The 15,416-nt window shown below is 36.4% G+C and overlaps 1 protein-coding gene across 34 annotated transcripts in view; it reads right to left on the bottom strand.

The window, feature by feature from the left end:
* Positions 1-15,416, bottom strand: part of RIMS2 (regulating synaptic membrane exocytosis 2) — a 573,066-nt gene that overhangs the window by 464,939 nt on the left and 92,711 nt on the right. For 19 of the 34 annotated variants that reach the window (XM_070630747.1, XM_070630761.1, XM_070630775.1 and 16 more), the window contains exon 2: positions 175-207. The exons of the other annotated variants lie outside the window; for them this stretch is intronic. In XM_070630747.1, the coding sequence (XP_070486848.1) occupies positions 175-207 (33 nt within the window). The remainder of the gene's footprint in view (positions 1-174; positions 208-15,416) is intronic. 34 annotated transcript variants of the gene reach the window in all.

The following is a 15,416-nucleotide window of genomic DNA, read 5'->3' as shown; positions in this document are numbered from 1 at the left end:
GAAGTAAGAAGCTGCAGGCAGCTCTCTTACAAGCCAGAGAGTCAGAAAGCAGAAGACACACTAGCTGCAGCCTATCCAGTATTAGTTTAAGCTAATACCATCCAAGGTGCAGAAAGCAGAATGTGGCAAAGGTACAGAAGTCAAGCCTACTGCACTCTTAATACATTTACTTACTGTGTCGGTTGTGGTTTGTGTTCTTCTTTGACCCTAAAAAGATAAGTTTGCACAACTGAGTGCACTGTACTCGGAATAAATTTCTATCTACAGATGTGTGGTCACATAAAAATGAAAAATGAGGTTTATTACATAGAAAAGCTTAGTGCTTTGCTATATACTGCAATGACACATTTGAATTAATTTGACAAAAAAAAGAGAAGTTGAATCATTCGTTCTTAATAGAGAACTGATATTAAAACTCTACTGCTGTTCTAATGATTCCAGCCAGATTTAATCCTCAAGTTTTCTGAATACTTTTATTGATATTGATATTGAAGCTTTTAAAATAATTTTAAAGTACTATATTAAACACAGTTACATTTGGTTTACTGAAGATAAATAGAATTCCTCTTTTTCTTTTAAATTTCTTCCTTAATATAAGTTGAAGTAAAGGTATAAATGTTTTAAACAAAAGCTAGGGTTTTATAAACGTATTCTAAAAGCTTTACAAATGAATTCATTTACTGCTTAAAGGAGCAGATAAAGGATTTGGACAGTTATGTATCCAATACACCTAAAAATAGCTACTAAAATAACTATGTATATTAAATTTAAAATATTCATAAACTAAAGTAAATTATTCATATATCTATAATAAACTAAAAATGCATTTAAACTATAATAAACTTAGCACTTCACTGAAATAGCACTGGATATTTAAAAAGTAGAGAAAGATCACACACAAGGGTGATGCCTCTGAAATTTGGCTTCCCACACTTTGCATAGGACTGGTCCTGAGAGATAAACTTGTGACTCAGTGAGTAGTTGCTGAGCTTTTCCTTTCCCAAAGAAAAGCTCAGAATTAAAAATTGGTCCCCAACTCTAGAACTTCCACTAGGAAATTACACTAACACTGTAAATTAAATTCTCTTTAGATCAAATTTATTTTCTTTGCTGGCATGTTCCTATTTTTAATGATATAAACAATAAACAAAAAGGTATACCCTTAAATATTTTTGCATCCCAATGAATAAATATAATTGGTAATTATATAACTCTATATTAACCAAAAAAGAATATCCTGTGTCCTCTGCATAAACTTCAAAAAGTATAATAGTTTTACCCTAGAGCTAAAGCCACATTCTTTAGTATTTAAATATAGTCATACAATGGATTAATAATAAAAGATTGTATTAGCACCAAATATCATATAAACAAACACAAGCAAACTATAGTGACATCGGAATCTATCTAGAAAACTTATCATTATATTCCTTTGAGAATAAGACAAAAATTTCTTAACATTTTAGAACAAAACAGATTCCATATAGATAATGACAAAGAAAGATTACCATACCAGCTCACCAAAATGGAGATCAATTCAAGATTACCCTTCACCAAACAATATGTATGTTAAAAACAAGTATGGAAATAAATATGTAAATCTGGAGAGGATATTGTTTTAGAAGTCTGGCTGATATTCTGCAAGGAATCGTGTTGTTCTTAATTTGTGACAAAAGATTTTATCATAGACAAATTGATATTAACTTACAAATCAGTTTCCAATTTCAAAATCTTTACTTGAAAAAAACCAACAGAGATAAAAATTTTAATCACTAATTGAGGAATTATATCTGGGCTTTGTAAAATATCTATACATAAAATAAACAATCATTTGCATCAGCTTCCCAAATAAAATATGTATCACAATACAGCAAAATAAATATTTACCCTGTCTTTAAACACAATCAAGAGTATAAAATTATCCTCCTTTTTCCCAATATTTTAGACAAAATCAAACCTCAAAGTATCTGATCATAATTAAAATTCACATTGAGATAATAATTTAAGAACTGGTAATATAAAAAAGTAATTATACGATTGAGTTCTTTGACAATACACTAACTTTATTGACAATGAACTCCCACATCCCTTCATTCCAAAAAGTGTATGAGGTGCTTCCAGTTTCCAGTCTGATACACAAAGAACTTGGAAAATATCATTCCCATCTTTACAAGAAAAAAAGCTCAACAAACTAAAAATTAACAGCTCTTCTTAGAGCCCTCAAAAAATTTCAGGGCAAACTGCTGCCCTGAAAACTAGAGAAATAGACAAGTGGATGCAGAATATCACAGTTTAGCAAGAGTACAGGCCCAAGAGCAGAAGCCCACACCTGGAGCCAGTAACTATAGGAACACTTTTAACTATAATTGACTAATTGCTGAAGACTCAGTGTTGACTGGATTGAGAGTTTAAAATTCCAAGGGGTCCTGGTCTTAGGCACACCACCACATTTCCATAAATTTTACCTCCAGGAGCCTTGTTAGTTGCTCACTGTGAAGATAGAGGAAAATCTCCTGCATCCAGCAGAAGGAAGGGAAGTAACCATTCTCAAACATTCCCAGAGCTCTCTACTCTTCTTAACAATCCTGAGCTCAAGGGAAAGTATTTTACCAGAGCCTAACCAACTGGGGTTTTACCAAAAGCAAACAAACCTGAGGGAGGCAATACCTAATTATATCCACCTCTAGCCTTTGATGTGGGAGAAGGAAAATACCAAACTATAGCCCTCTCTAGCCTTCAACATGGGGAAAGGAAAATACCCAACTCAGGCTCACTAAAAGATAGAGACCTATTATAGGACTATTGAATGTTTCTCCTGTATCAGCAACACCTTACCACCAAATCAGTAGAGTTCCTGCATAATAACATGGGATTACAACTAAAAGAACTGCAAGCTTTAGTAAAGAGCACAGGGAAACCCAAAACAGAAAGGAAGACAAAAATAAAGACAATAGAAGAGAGAATTCTGGAAAGACAACGGAGTAGAAAGCAACAGAAATCTAACTCCCCACCTAGAAAACATGGCAGATTCTGAACAATGTAACCATTTTGGAAACATGGAGTTTACTGAAGGCTTTCAACTTCAGGAGAAGGCTTGAACTGTACATTGCAGTTAATTTTAGTCAGTTTGAGCTGTGGGCATAGTAACAGCTACCCATCCCCCAACCCCAGCCACATGGCAGGTAGCTCTGCACCTGTTCCTGGGGCAACCTGCACAAAGCTTGCAGGAGCCAGGGTGAGTAAAAAGGACCATGTCCTCCAAACATCAGAGATCTGTGCTCTGATAGGTGATTACTACTTCTCATCTCAATGGTGCAGACAAAGAGGTGGATGGCCATTGTTGTTGCAACTCCCCAGCATTGTTGCAAGCTCCTCCCTCTCTGGCTAAGGTAACCTCCAGGATATTTAAAGGGCCAGCACATTTCCCCACTTTGTCTTTCAATTTTTCCACTTCTGGGAGCCAGAAGACTAAAATATTCAAAAGCAACTGCATATACAGGAGAAAATAGAAAGTCACCACACATGCTCAGGGAAAGGTGTGGACTCAGAAAACATCTGAGAAAACCTTAAGTTTATAGTACAGGCTGATCCTCAGCAAAGAGACAGCCTACAAAATAAATAAATAAATAAATAAATAAATAAATAACAGAAAACAAGACCTGGTGAAAGAGGAGAATCTGATTTCCCGAGTTACTGCATTATTAGATTCAAATGTCCAGTTTTCAAGAAAAAATCACAAGACAAACAGAGACACAGGAAAGTACGGACTTTCAAAGGAAAAAAGGATGAACAAAAACTGTCCCAAAATAGACCTCATGACAGATCTACTAGACAAAGATTTTAAAACGAGCACCTTAAAGATGCTCAAAGAACTAAGAAAGATGTGGAGAAAGTCAAGAAAACCATGTGTGAACAAAAAGAAACCAAAAAGTAATTCTGGAGCTGAAAGTACAATAACTGACATGAAAAATTCACTAGAGGAATTCAAAGGTAGATTTGAGGAGGGAAAAGAACAAGAACCAAGAAAGTTAACAATGACACCATGGAAATTATTGAATCTGAGGAACAGAAAGAAAAAAGATTGAAGAAAAGTGAACAGAACCTAAGGTATCTGTGGGACATCATCAAGTGGACCAACATAGGCTTCATGAGGGAATTCCAGAATGAGGAGAGAGAGAGAGAGAAAGAGGCAGAGGGAACAGTAGAATAAATAATAGCTGAAAACTTCTAAAATTTGATGAAAGATATTAATAAAAATATTCAAGAAGATCAACAAACTCCAAGTAAGATGAAATCAAAAAGACCCAAACTGAGACACAATAAACCAGCTAAAACTAACATATACAGAATACTCTACCCAACAAGAACAGCATACACATTCTTCTCAAGTGAACATGGGATATTTTTCAGGATAAACCATATGTTAGGCCACAAATTGACTCAATACTACATACTACTATTTACAGAAGTAAAAAGGAATATGAGAATACTATGAACAATTGTATGCCAACAAATTGAACAACTTAGATTAAAAGGACAAATTCCTAGAAATACATAACCTACCAAGAAATCATGAAGAACTAGAAAATCTGTATAGATCTATAACTAGTGAGGAGATTGAATCATTAATCAAAAATCTCCTGAGAAAGAAAAGCCCTGGACCTGATGCCTTCACTGGTGAATTCTACCCAACATTTAAATATGAACTAATACCAACCCTTCTCTATCTTTCCAAAATATCAAGAGGAAGAAACATTTCCTAATGTATTCTTTGAGGGCACCATTATCCTACTATACCATACCAGACCAAAGCCAGACAAAAACCCTACAAGAAAAGAAAACTACAGACCAATACCCAAATACCCAAAGCAATCTTCAGATTCAATGCAATCCCTATCCAAATCCCAATGCTTTTTTTGCAGAAATACAAAAACCCATCCTAAATTCATATGAAATACAAGGGATCACAAATAGCCAAAATAACCCTGAAAAAGAACAAAGCTCAAGGACTTACTTTTTTATTTCAAAACTTACTACAAAGCTATAGTAATCAGTGTAGTACTGACATAAAGACAGACAGAGACCAACAGAATAGAATAGAAAGCCTAGAAATAAATCCTCACATATAAAGCCAAATGGTTTTTGACAAGGGTGCCAAAATCATTACATGGGGAAAGGACAGCTTTTCATGAAATGGTGCTGGGAAAACTGGATATCCACATGTAAAAGAATGGAGTTGGATGCTTACTTAATACCACATGCAGAAATTAATTCAAAATCAATCAAAGACCTAAATGAAGAACTAAAACTATAAAATTCTTAGAAGATAGCATAAAGCAAAAGCAGCACAACATTGGACTTGGCAATGATTTCTTGGATATGACTCCAAAGGCACAAGTAACAAAAGAAAAAAATAGACAAATTAGACATGACAAAAATTTTAAAATTTTGTGCATCAAAAGACACCATCAAGTGAGTAAAAAAGCATCCCACAGAATGGGAGAAAATATTGACAAATCATATATCTGCTAAGTGATTAATACCCAGAATATACAGAGAACTCCTAAAACTTAACCAAAGAACAAACAACTGAATTCCAAATATGGGCAAAGAACTTGGATAGACATTTTTCCAAATAAGATATACAAATTGCCAATAAGCACAGGAAAACATGCTCAAACTCACTAACCATTAGGGAAATGCAAATCAAAACTACTGTGAGATACCACCTCACACCCATTAGGATGGCTACTATCAAAAATCAGGAAATAACAAGTGTTGGTGAGGATGTGGAGAAACTGGAACACTTGTGCACTGCTGGTGGGAATGTAAAATGGTACAGTCACTGTAGAAAACAGTCTGGCAGTTCCTCAAAAACTTAAAAATTACTAAATGATGCAGCAATTCCACTTCTGAGTATATATCCAAAAGAACTAAAAGCAGGGCCTTGAGATATTTGTACATCAATGTCCACAGCAGCATTATTCACAATAGCTATAATATAGACACACTCCAAGAGTCCATCAATGGATGAATGGTAAGCAAAATGTAGTATATACATACAAGTGAATACTATGCAGCCTTAAAGAGGAGGGACATTCTGACATACTACAACTTGGATGAAACTTAAGGATATTATGCTAAATGAAATAAGCCAGTCACAACAGGACAAACACTGTATGTTTCCACTTATATGAGGTACTCAAAGTAGTTGAAAGCATAGAGACAGAAAGTAGAATGGTGGTTGCCAGGTGCTGATGGAAGGGGGAAATAGGGAGTTATTCTTTAATGGGTATATAGTTGCAGTTTACCACATGAAACATTCTTCAGATGGACAGTAGTAAAGATGGCACATTATGAGTGTATCCAATATTACTGAACTGTACACTTAAAAGTCTTTAACATGGTATATTTTATGTTTGAGTATTTTATCACAATAAAAAATCTAGTAATAATGTAAGGACAATAAAGGAAATTTTACCCTCTAACACTAGAGCTACAACAAACAGTAAACACAGCCTAACTCCCAGACAGAGAAATGTAAAATCTGACACCAAAGGGCCATCTACCTACATTCCTTTAACCCAATAAACCTTGTCTAGCTTTCAACAAAAAAAAATACAAGTCATTCTGAAAAACAAGAAAAAACTCAGTCTGAAGAAACAAAGTATACATCAGAACCAGACTCAGATATGGCAGAGAGTTTAGAGTTATCTGATTGGGAAAAATAATTGTAGTTAATATGTTAAGGGCTCTAATGGGAAAAGTGGACAACATGAAAGAACAGATGGATAGTGTGAGCAGAGAGATAGAAAGTTTAAGAAAATATGAAAAGGAAATGCTAAAAATCAATAACACTGTAACAGAAACAAAGATTGCCTTTAATGGACTCATTAGTAGACTGCACTCAGCCAGGGAGAGAAACAGTGAGGTTGAAGATTTGTCAATAAAATCTTCCAAAAATGAAAAGCAAAGAGAGAAAAGAAAGAAAAAGATGACAGAGAATGTCTAAGAACTGTAGAACATTTACAAAAAGGCATAACATAAGTGTAACAGGAACAGCAGCAGCAGAAGAAAGAGAAATGAATAAAAGAAATATTTGAAGTCATAATAACTGAGAATTTTCCAAAATTGATTACAGACACCAAACCACAGATCCAGGAAGCACAAGGAACACCAAGCAGGAATAATACAAAAAATTTACACCTAGGCAAATACTATTCAAACTGCAGAAAATCAAAGACAAACAGGAAATTTTGGAAGAAGCCAGAAAGAAGACAAACACCTTACCTACAGAGACACAAATATAAGAATTACATCAAACTTCTATTCAAACACCATGCAAGCAAGAAGAAAGTGGAGTGCAATATTTAAAGTTGTGAAAGAAAAAAATCCACCAACCTAGAATTCTGGATCCAGTAAAATTACTCTCCAAAAGTGGAGGAGAAATAAACACTTTCTCAGACAAACAAAAATTGATGGCATTTGTCATCAGTAGATCTGCTTTGCAAGGAATGTTAAAAAGAGAGAAGAAAAGGGGCCAGCCCAGTGGCACAGCAGTTAAGTTCACACGTTCTGCTTCTTGGCGGCACCAGGGTCACTGGTTCGGATCCCAGGTGGGGACATGGCACCACTTGGCAAAAATCCAGGCTGTGGTAGGCGTCCCGTGTATAAAGTAAAGGAAGATAGGCATGGATGTTAGCTCAGGGCCAGTGTTCCTCAGCAAAAAGAGGAGGATTGGCAGTAGTTGGCTCAGGGCTAATCTCCCTCAAAAAAAAAAAAGGGAGAAGAAAAGGATATAGGTTGGAAATTTACATCTACATAAAGCTGGGAAGAGCATTAGAGAAGGAATAAATGAGGGTAAAATAAAATCTTTTATTTTCCCTATTCTTAATGGATCTAATAGATAAGTTTGTTCAAAATAATATAGTAACATTGTATGTGGTGATTATAGCTTATGGATACATTAAATGAATTGATAGCAATTTTTAGGGTATAGGAGGAAGGAATTGGGAATACTCTGTTATAAAGTACTTGCACTACCCATGAGGTGGCATGGTGCTATCTGAAAGTGGACTTGGATTAGTTGTAAATGTACATTGCAAACTCTTCAGCAACCACTAAAAAATATTTTTTAAAAAAAGAAGCTATAATTCAGAGACTGACGTCAGTGTCATGGTGGAGTGAGCTTGCCCGGGACTCTCTCCCCTCCAACATACAACAAAAAGGAGCAACCATATTCCATCAGAAAATATTCTAATAGCAAAGGAATCGCCAAAGAGTCACGGCAGCCAAATGACAGAGGGCGGAGAGGCTGGAGCTCCCCTTGGAGGAGCTGGAACGAGGTAAGAGAGAACGCTCCATCCCCTAAAGACTGGGGTCGCTGCTGCAGGAGGCTCCATGAGGGAAGGAGTGGTGGAGGGGTCGTGCATCCGCAGGATCACCCAGGATTCCCTAGTGCACTTGCAGCCTAGAAGGAAGCCCTCTAACAGGGCAAAAGCTTTTGCGTGGGTGACCTTATCAAACTAGTACCCCAGGAGACCAGATAGCGAGAGCTAGTGAGGAAACTGAGGACGGCGCCCAAAAGAAAACACCCTCCCCCACCACTGTGCTATACCACCCATCTCATCTGAAGGTGAAGGGCTCAGAATACATGGCTCTTGACCCCCATCTAGTGGCGATAGGCTGTAACTGCAAGGGGCAAAACCCATAGTTCCAGCATCAGGCAATTCATCAAAATGCCAGACCACAGGGAAAACAATAAATACCCAGAATTATGTCCTGAGGACTCAGAAATAAGTAAACTAAATGACAATGAATTCAAAATAGCGATCGTCAAAAAACTCAATGAGGTAAAAGAGAATATAGAGAAACAATTCAACAAGTTCAGGAGCTACTTCACAAAAGAGATTGAAACTATAAAGAAGAATCAATCAGAAATACTAGAGATGAAAGACACAATGGAAGAGATAAAACAAAATGCAGATTCCCTGAATGCCCGTGTGGACACAACAGATGAGCGAATCAGTATAATCAAAGATAGACAGGTTGAATTGCTCCAGACAGAGGAGGAGAGAGAACTGAGGCTAAAGAGAAATGAAGAAAGTCTCCAAGAAATATCTGACTCAATGAGGAAATGCAACATAAGAATTGTAGGTATCCAAGATGGTGAAGAGGAGAATGGAGCAGAAAGTGTGAACAAAGAAATAATAGGAGAGAACTTCCCAAATCTAGGGAATGAGAGAGAAATGTGTGTGGAGGAAGTTTTCAGATCTCCTAGATTTGTCAATGTAAAAAGACCTACTGCAAGGCATATAGTAGTAAAACTGGCAAAAATGAATGACAAAGAAAGAATACTCAGGGCAGCAAGGCAGAAGAAAATAACCTACAAAGGAACCCTTAGACTATCAGCAGATTTCTCTGCAGAAACCTTACAAGCTAGGAGAGAATGGAATGACATATTCAAATCTTTAAAACATAAAAATCTTCAGCCAAGAATACTCTATCCAGCAAAAATATCCTTCAGACATGAGGGAGAAATTAAATCTTTCCCAGACAAACAAAAGCTAAGGGACTTCATAGCCACGAGACCACCCCCCCCCCCCCCACAAAAGAAATCCTCAAGAAGGCCCTCATACCTGAAAAAAGGGAAAACGGGAGAAAGGGGTCACAAAACACAGAGTAAGGAGACAAACAGAATCAGAATAGGATAGGAAATATTAAACTATAGCATTAGGATAAAGGAAAGGAAAACACCAAAAACAAAGACAAACTTGTCACTTTAATCACAAACTCACAACACAAGTTGGAATAAGATATGAGAATAATAACTTAGGAGAGGAGGAGGATAGGGACTGAATCAGTTTAGACTATGGAAATAAGAGGCCGTCAGAAAGTGGACTATGTTATGCACGAGATTATGAATACAAACTTCAGGGTAGCCACTAAACTAAAAAGCAGAACAGAGACACAAAAAATAAATGAGGAAAAAACTAAGAAACACAGCATAAGAAACTGCAGTAATCAATGGGTAGATCAAAACACACAGGACGAGAAACAAAGGAAGTGCGGGAAAACCGGAAAACTAGTGACAGAACGATAGCATTAAGCACTCATACATCAATAATCACCCTCCGTGTAAATTGATTGAACTCTCCAATAAAAAGACACAGAGTGGCAAGATGGATTAAAGAACAAGAGCCAACAATTTGTTGCCTCCAGGAAACACATCTCAGCTCCAATGACAAATACAGGCTCAGAGTGACGGGGTGGAAGACAATACTCCAAGGTAATGGCAAACATAAGACAGCAGGTGTCGCAATACTTATATCAGACAAAGTAGACTTCAAGATAAGGCAGGTAAAGAGAGACAAAGAGGGGCAATATATAATGATCAAAAGGACACTACATCAAGAAGAAATAACGCTTATAAATATCTATGCACCCAACACAGAAGCACCAAAGTCCATAAAGCAACTATTAACAAAGCTAAAAGAAGATATCAAAAATAACACAATAATAGTAGGGGACCTCAACACCCAACTCACAGCATTGGACAGATCATCCAGACAGAAAATTAACAAGGAAACAGTGGAATTAAACAAAAAGCTAAAACAATTGGACTTAATAGACATATATAGAACACTCCATCCAATAACAGCAGAATACACACTCTTCTCAAGTGTACATGGAACATTCTCAAGGATAGACCATATGTTGGGAAACAAGACAAGCCTCTATAAATTAAAAAAATTGAAATAATAACAAGCATCTTCTCCGATCATAATGCTATAAAGCTAGAAATTAATTACAAGAAAAAAGCTGAGAAAGGCACAAAGATGTGGAGACTAAACAATGTGCTATTGAACAAGGAATGGATCACTGAAGAAATTAAAGAAGAAATCAAAAAATACCTGGAGACAAATGAAAATGATAACATGCCATACCAACTCATATGGGATACAGCAAAAGCTGTATTAAGAGGGAAATTCATCGCAATACAGGTACACCTTAACAAACAAGAAAAATCCCAAATAAGCGATCTCAAATTACACCTAACTGAATTAGAAAAAGAAGAACAAACAAAGCCTAAAGTCAACAGAAGGAGAGAAATAATAAAAATCAGAGCAGAAATAAATGCTATTGAAACAAAAATGGAAGTAGAAAGTTAAGAAAGAGCTGGTTCTTTGAGAAGATAAATAAAATTGAAAAGCCCCTAGCAAGACTTACAAAGAAAAAAAGACAGAAAGCTCACATAAACAAAATCAGAAATGAAAGAGGAGAAATAACAACAGACTCCATAGAAATACAAGATATTATAAGAGAATACTAAGAAAAACTATACACCAAAGAAACGGATAACCTAGAAGAAATGGATAAATTCTTAGACTCTTACAACCTCCCAAAGCTAAGTCAAGAAGAAACAGACAATCTGAACACACCAATCATAAGGACAGAGATTGAAACAGCAATCAAAAGCATCCCAAAGAATAAAACCCAGGACCTGACAGCTTTCCTGGGGAATTCTACCAAACTTTCAGAGAGGATTTAATACCTATCCTTTTCAAGCTATTCCAAAAAAAAAGGGAGGATGGAACACTTCCTAACACATTCTATGAGGCCAACATCACTCTGATACCAAAGCCTGACAAGGACAGCACAAAAAAGGAGAACTACAGGCCAATATCGCTGATGAACATAGATGCAAAAATTCTCAACAAAATTTTGGCAACCTGGATTCAGCAATACATCAAAAGGATCATATATCATGATCAAGTGGGATTCACATCAGGGACACAGAGATGGTTCAACATCTGCAAATCAATCAACGTGATATACCATATCAACAAATTGAGGAATAAAACCCACATGATCATCTCAATGTATCAAGAGAAAGCATTTGACAAGATCTAATAGCCATTTATGATAAAAACTGTTAACAAAATTGGGATAGAAGGAAATTACCTCAACACAATAAAGGCCATATATGACAAATCCACAGCCAACATCATACTCAATGAGCAAAAAACTGAACACCAGCCCCCTGAGAACAAGAGAGACAAGGATGCCCTCTATGTCCACTCTTATTCAACATAGTACAGGAGGTTTTGGCCAGAGCAATTAGGCAACAGAAAGGAATAAAAGGAATGCAAATAGGAGGGAAGAAGTGAAACGCTCACTGTTTGCAGACGACATGATCTTATATTTGTAAAACCCCAAAGAATCCATTGGAAAACTTTTAGAAATGATCAACAAGGACAGCAAAGTTTCAGGGCATAAAATAAACTTACGTAAATCAGTAGCACTTCTATACTCTAACAACAAACTAACAGAAAAAGAACTCAAGAACACATTACCATTCACAATCCCAAAAAAAACAATGGAATACCTTGGGGTGGAATACCTTTCACTTGGAAGTGAAAGACCTATACAATGAAAACTACAAGACTTTCCTGAAAGAAATTGATGACAACATAAAGAGATGGAAAGACATTCCATGCACATGGATTGGAAGAATAAACATAGTTCAAATGTCCATACTACCTAAAGCAATCTACAGATTCAACACAATCCCAATCAGAATCCCAATGACATTCTTTACAGACATAAAACAAAGACTCCTAAAATTCATATGGGGCAACAAAAGACCCTGAATTGCTAAAGCAATCCTAAGAAAAAGAACAAAGCTGCAGGCATCACAATCCCTGACTTCAAAACATACTACAAAGCTACAGTAATCAAAACAGCATGGTACTGGTACAAAAACAGATGCACAGATCAATGGAACAGAATTGAAAGCCCAGAGATAAAACCACACATCTATGGACAGCTAATCTTCAACAAAGGAGCGGAGGGCCTATATTGGAGAAAAGAAAGTCTCTTTAATAAATGGTGCTGGGAAAACTGGACAGCCACATGCAAAAAATTGAAAATTGATCATTTTTTTTCACCACACACCAAAATAAACTCAAAATGGATCAAAGACCTAAAGATTAGGCCTGAAATAATAAGTCTTCTAGAAGAGAATATAAGCAGTACACTCTTTGACATCAGTTTCAAAAGAATCTTTTCGGACACCATAACTCCTCAGATGAGGGAAACAATACAAAGAATAAACGAATGGAACTTCATCAGACTAAAGAGCTTCTTCAAGGCAAGGGAAAACAGGATTGAAACAAAAAAACACCCCACTAATTGGGAAAAAATATTTACAAGCTACTTATCCGACAAAGGGTTAATCTCCATAATATATAAAGAACTCACACAGCTCAACAACAAAAAATCAAACAACCCACTCAAAAAATGGGCAGGGGACATGAACAGACATTTCTCCAAAGAAGATATAAGGATGGCCAATAAACACATGAAAAGGTGCTCATCATCGCTAATCATCAGGGAAATGCAAATCAAAACTACACTAAGATATCACCTTACACCCATTAGATTGGCAAAAATATCCAAAACCAAGAGTGACAAATGTTGGAGAGGTTGTGGAGAAAAAGGAACCCTCATACACTGTTGGTGGGAATGCAAACTGGTGCAGCCACTATGGAAAACAGTTTGGAGATTTCTCAAAAAGTTAAAAATAGAAATACCTTATGACCCAGCCATCCCACTACTGGGTATCTATCCTAAGAATGTGAAATCAGCAATTCCACAAGTCCCATGCACCCCTATGTTCATCGCAGCATTATTTACAATAGCCAAGACGTGGAACCAATCTAAATGCCCAGCAACTGATGATTGGATAAAGAAGATGTGGTATATATACATAATGGAATAGTACTCAGCCATAAAAAGGGACAAAATCGTCTCATTCGCAACAACATGGATGGACCTTGAGGGTATGATGTTAAGTGAAATAAGCCAGATAGAGAAAGATGAACTCTATATGACTCCACTCATAGGTGGAAGTTAACATATAGACAAAGAGAACTGATCGGTGGTTACCAGGGGAAAGGGGGGGGTTGGGGGAGGGCACAAAGGGTGAAGTGGTGTACCCACAACATGACTAACAATAATGTACAACTGAAATTTCACAAGGTTGTAAACTATCATAATCTTAACAATGAAAAAAAAAAAGTGAAAGGAAACCATGAACAAAACAAAAAGACAACCCACCACCCAGGAGAAAATTCTCGCAAATTGCATATCTGACAAGGAGTTAATTTCCAAAATATATAAAGAGCTCATGCAACTCAACGACAAAAAATCAAACAATGCAATCAAAAAATGGGCAGAGGATATGAACAGACATTTCTCCAAAGAAGATATACAGATGGTCAACAGGCACATGAAAAGGTGTTCAACATCACTAATTATTAGGGAAATGCAAATCAAAACTACAATGAGATATCACCTCACCCCTGTCAGAATGGCTATTATTAAAAAGACAGGAAATAACAAGTGTTGGAGAAGATGTGGAGAAAAGGGAACCCTTATACACTGCTGGTGGGAATGCAAACTGGTGCAGCCACTATGGAAAACAGTATGGATATTTCTCAAAAAATTAAAAATACAAATACCATATGATTCAGCTATCCCACTACTGGGTATTTATCCAAAAAACATGAAATCAACAATTCAAAGAGATTTATGCACCTCTATGTTCATTGCAGCATTATTCACAATAGCCAAGACGTGGAAGCAACCCAAGCGCCCATCAATGGATGAATGGCTGAAGAAGATGTGGTATATATATACAATTGCTCAGCCATAAAAAAGACAAAATCGTGCCATTTGCAACAACATGGATGGAACTTGAGGGTATCATGCTAAGCGAAATAAGCTACACAGAGAAAGACAAACACTGCATGATTTCACTCATGTGTGGAAGATAAACAAACATATGGATAAGGAGAACAGGTTAGTGGTTACCAGAGGCGAGGGGGGTGACGGGAGGGCGAAAGGGGTAAAGGGGCACGTATGTACAGTGCCGGATAAAAACTAGACTATTGGTTGTGAACACGATGCAGTCTATACAGAAACTGATATACAATAATGTACGCCTGAAATTACACAATGTTATAAGCCAATATGACCTCAATAAAATAAGGTACAAATTTCCAGTTATAAAATAAATAAGTCCTGGGCATGTAATTTACAGCATGCTGACTATAGTTAACAGTAGTGTATTGCATATTTTAAAGTTGCTAAAAGAGGAGATCTCAAAATTTCTCATTACAAGAAAAAAATTGTAATTATGCACAGTGATGGATGTTAGCTAGACCTATTGTGGTGACAATTTTGCAATATATACAAATATCAAATCATCATGTTGTACACCTGGAACTAACACTAATAGGTTGTATGTCAATTATATCTCAAAAAAAGCTTATCCTGTACAGTGATTTTATTGCCATCTTCCTTTGATTTCAAGTTGAGAACTCAGTCATCGTACATAACAGCTCTGTGAC

The sequence above is a fragment of the Equus przewalskii genome, chromosome 8, assembly GCF_037783145.1.
Source record: "Equus przewalskii isolate Varuska chromosome 8, EquPr2, whole genome shotgun sequence".
Lineage (NCBI taxonomy): Eukaryota > Metazoa > Chordata > Mammalia > Perissodactyla > Equidae > Equus > Equus przewalskii.
Note: the sequence above shows the minus strand (reverse complement) of the source record. Positions and strands in the feature narration are given on the sequence as shown.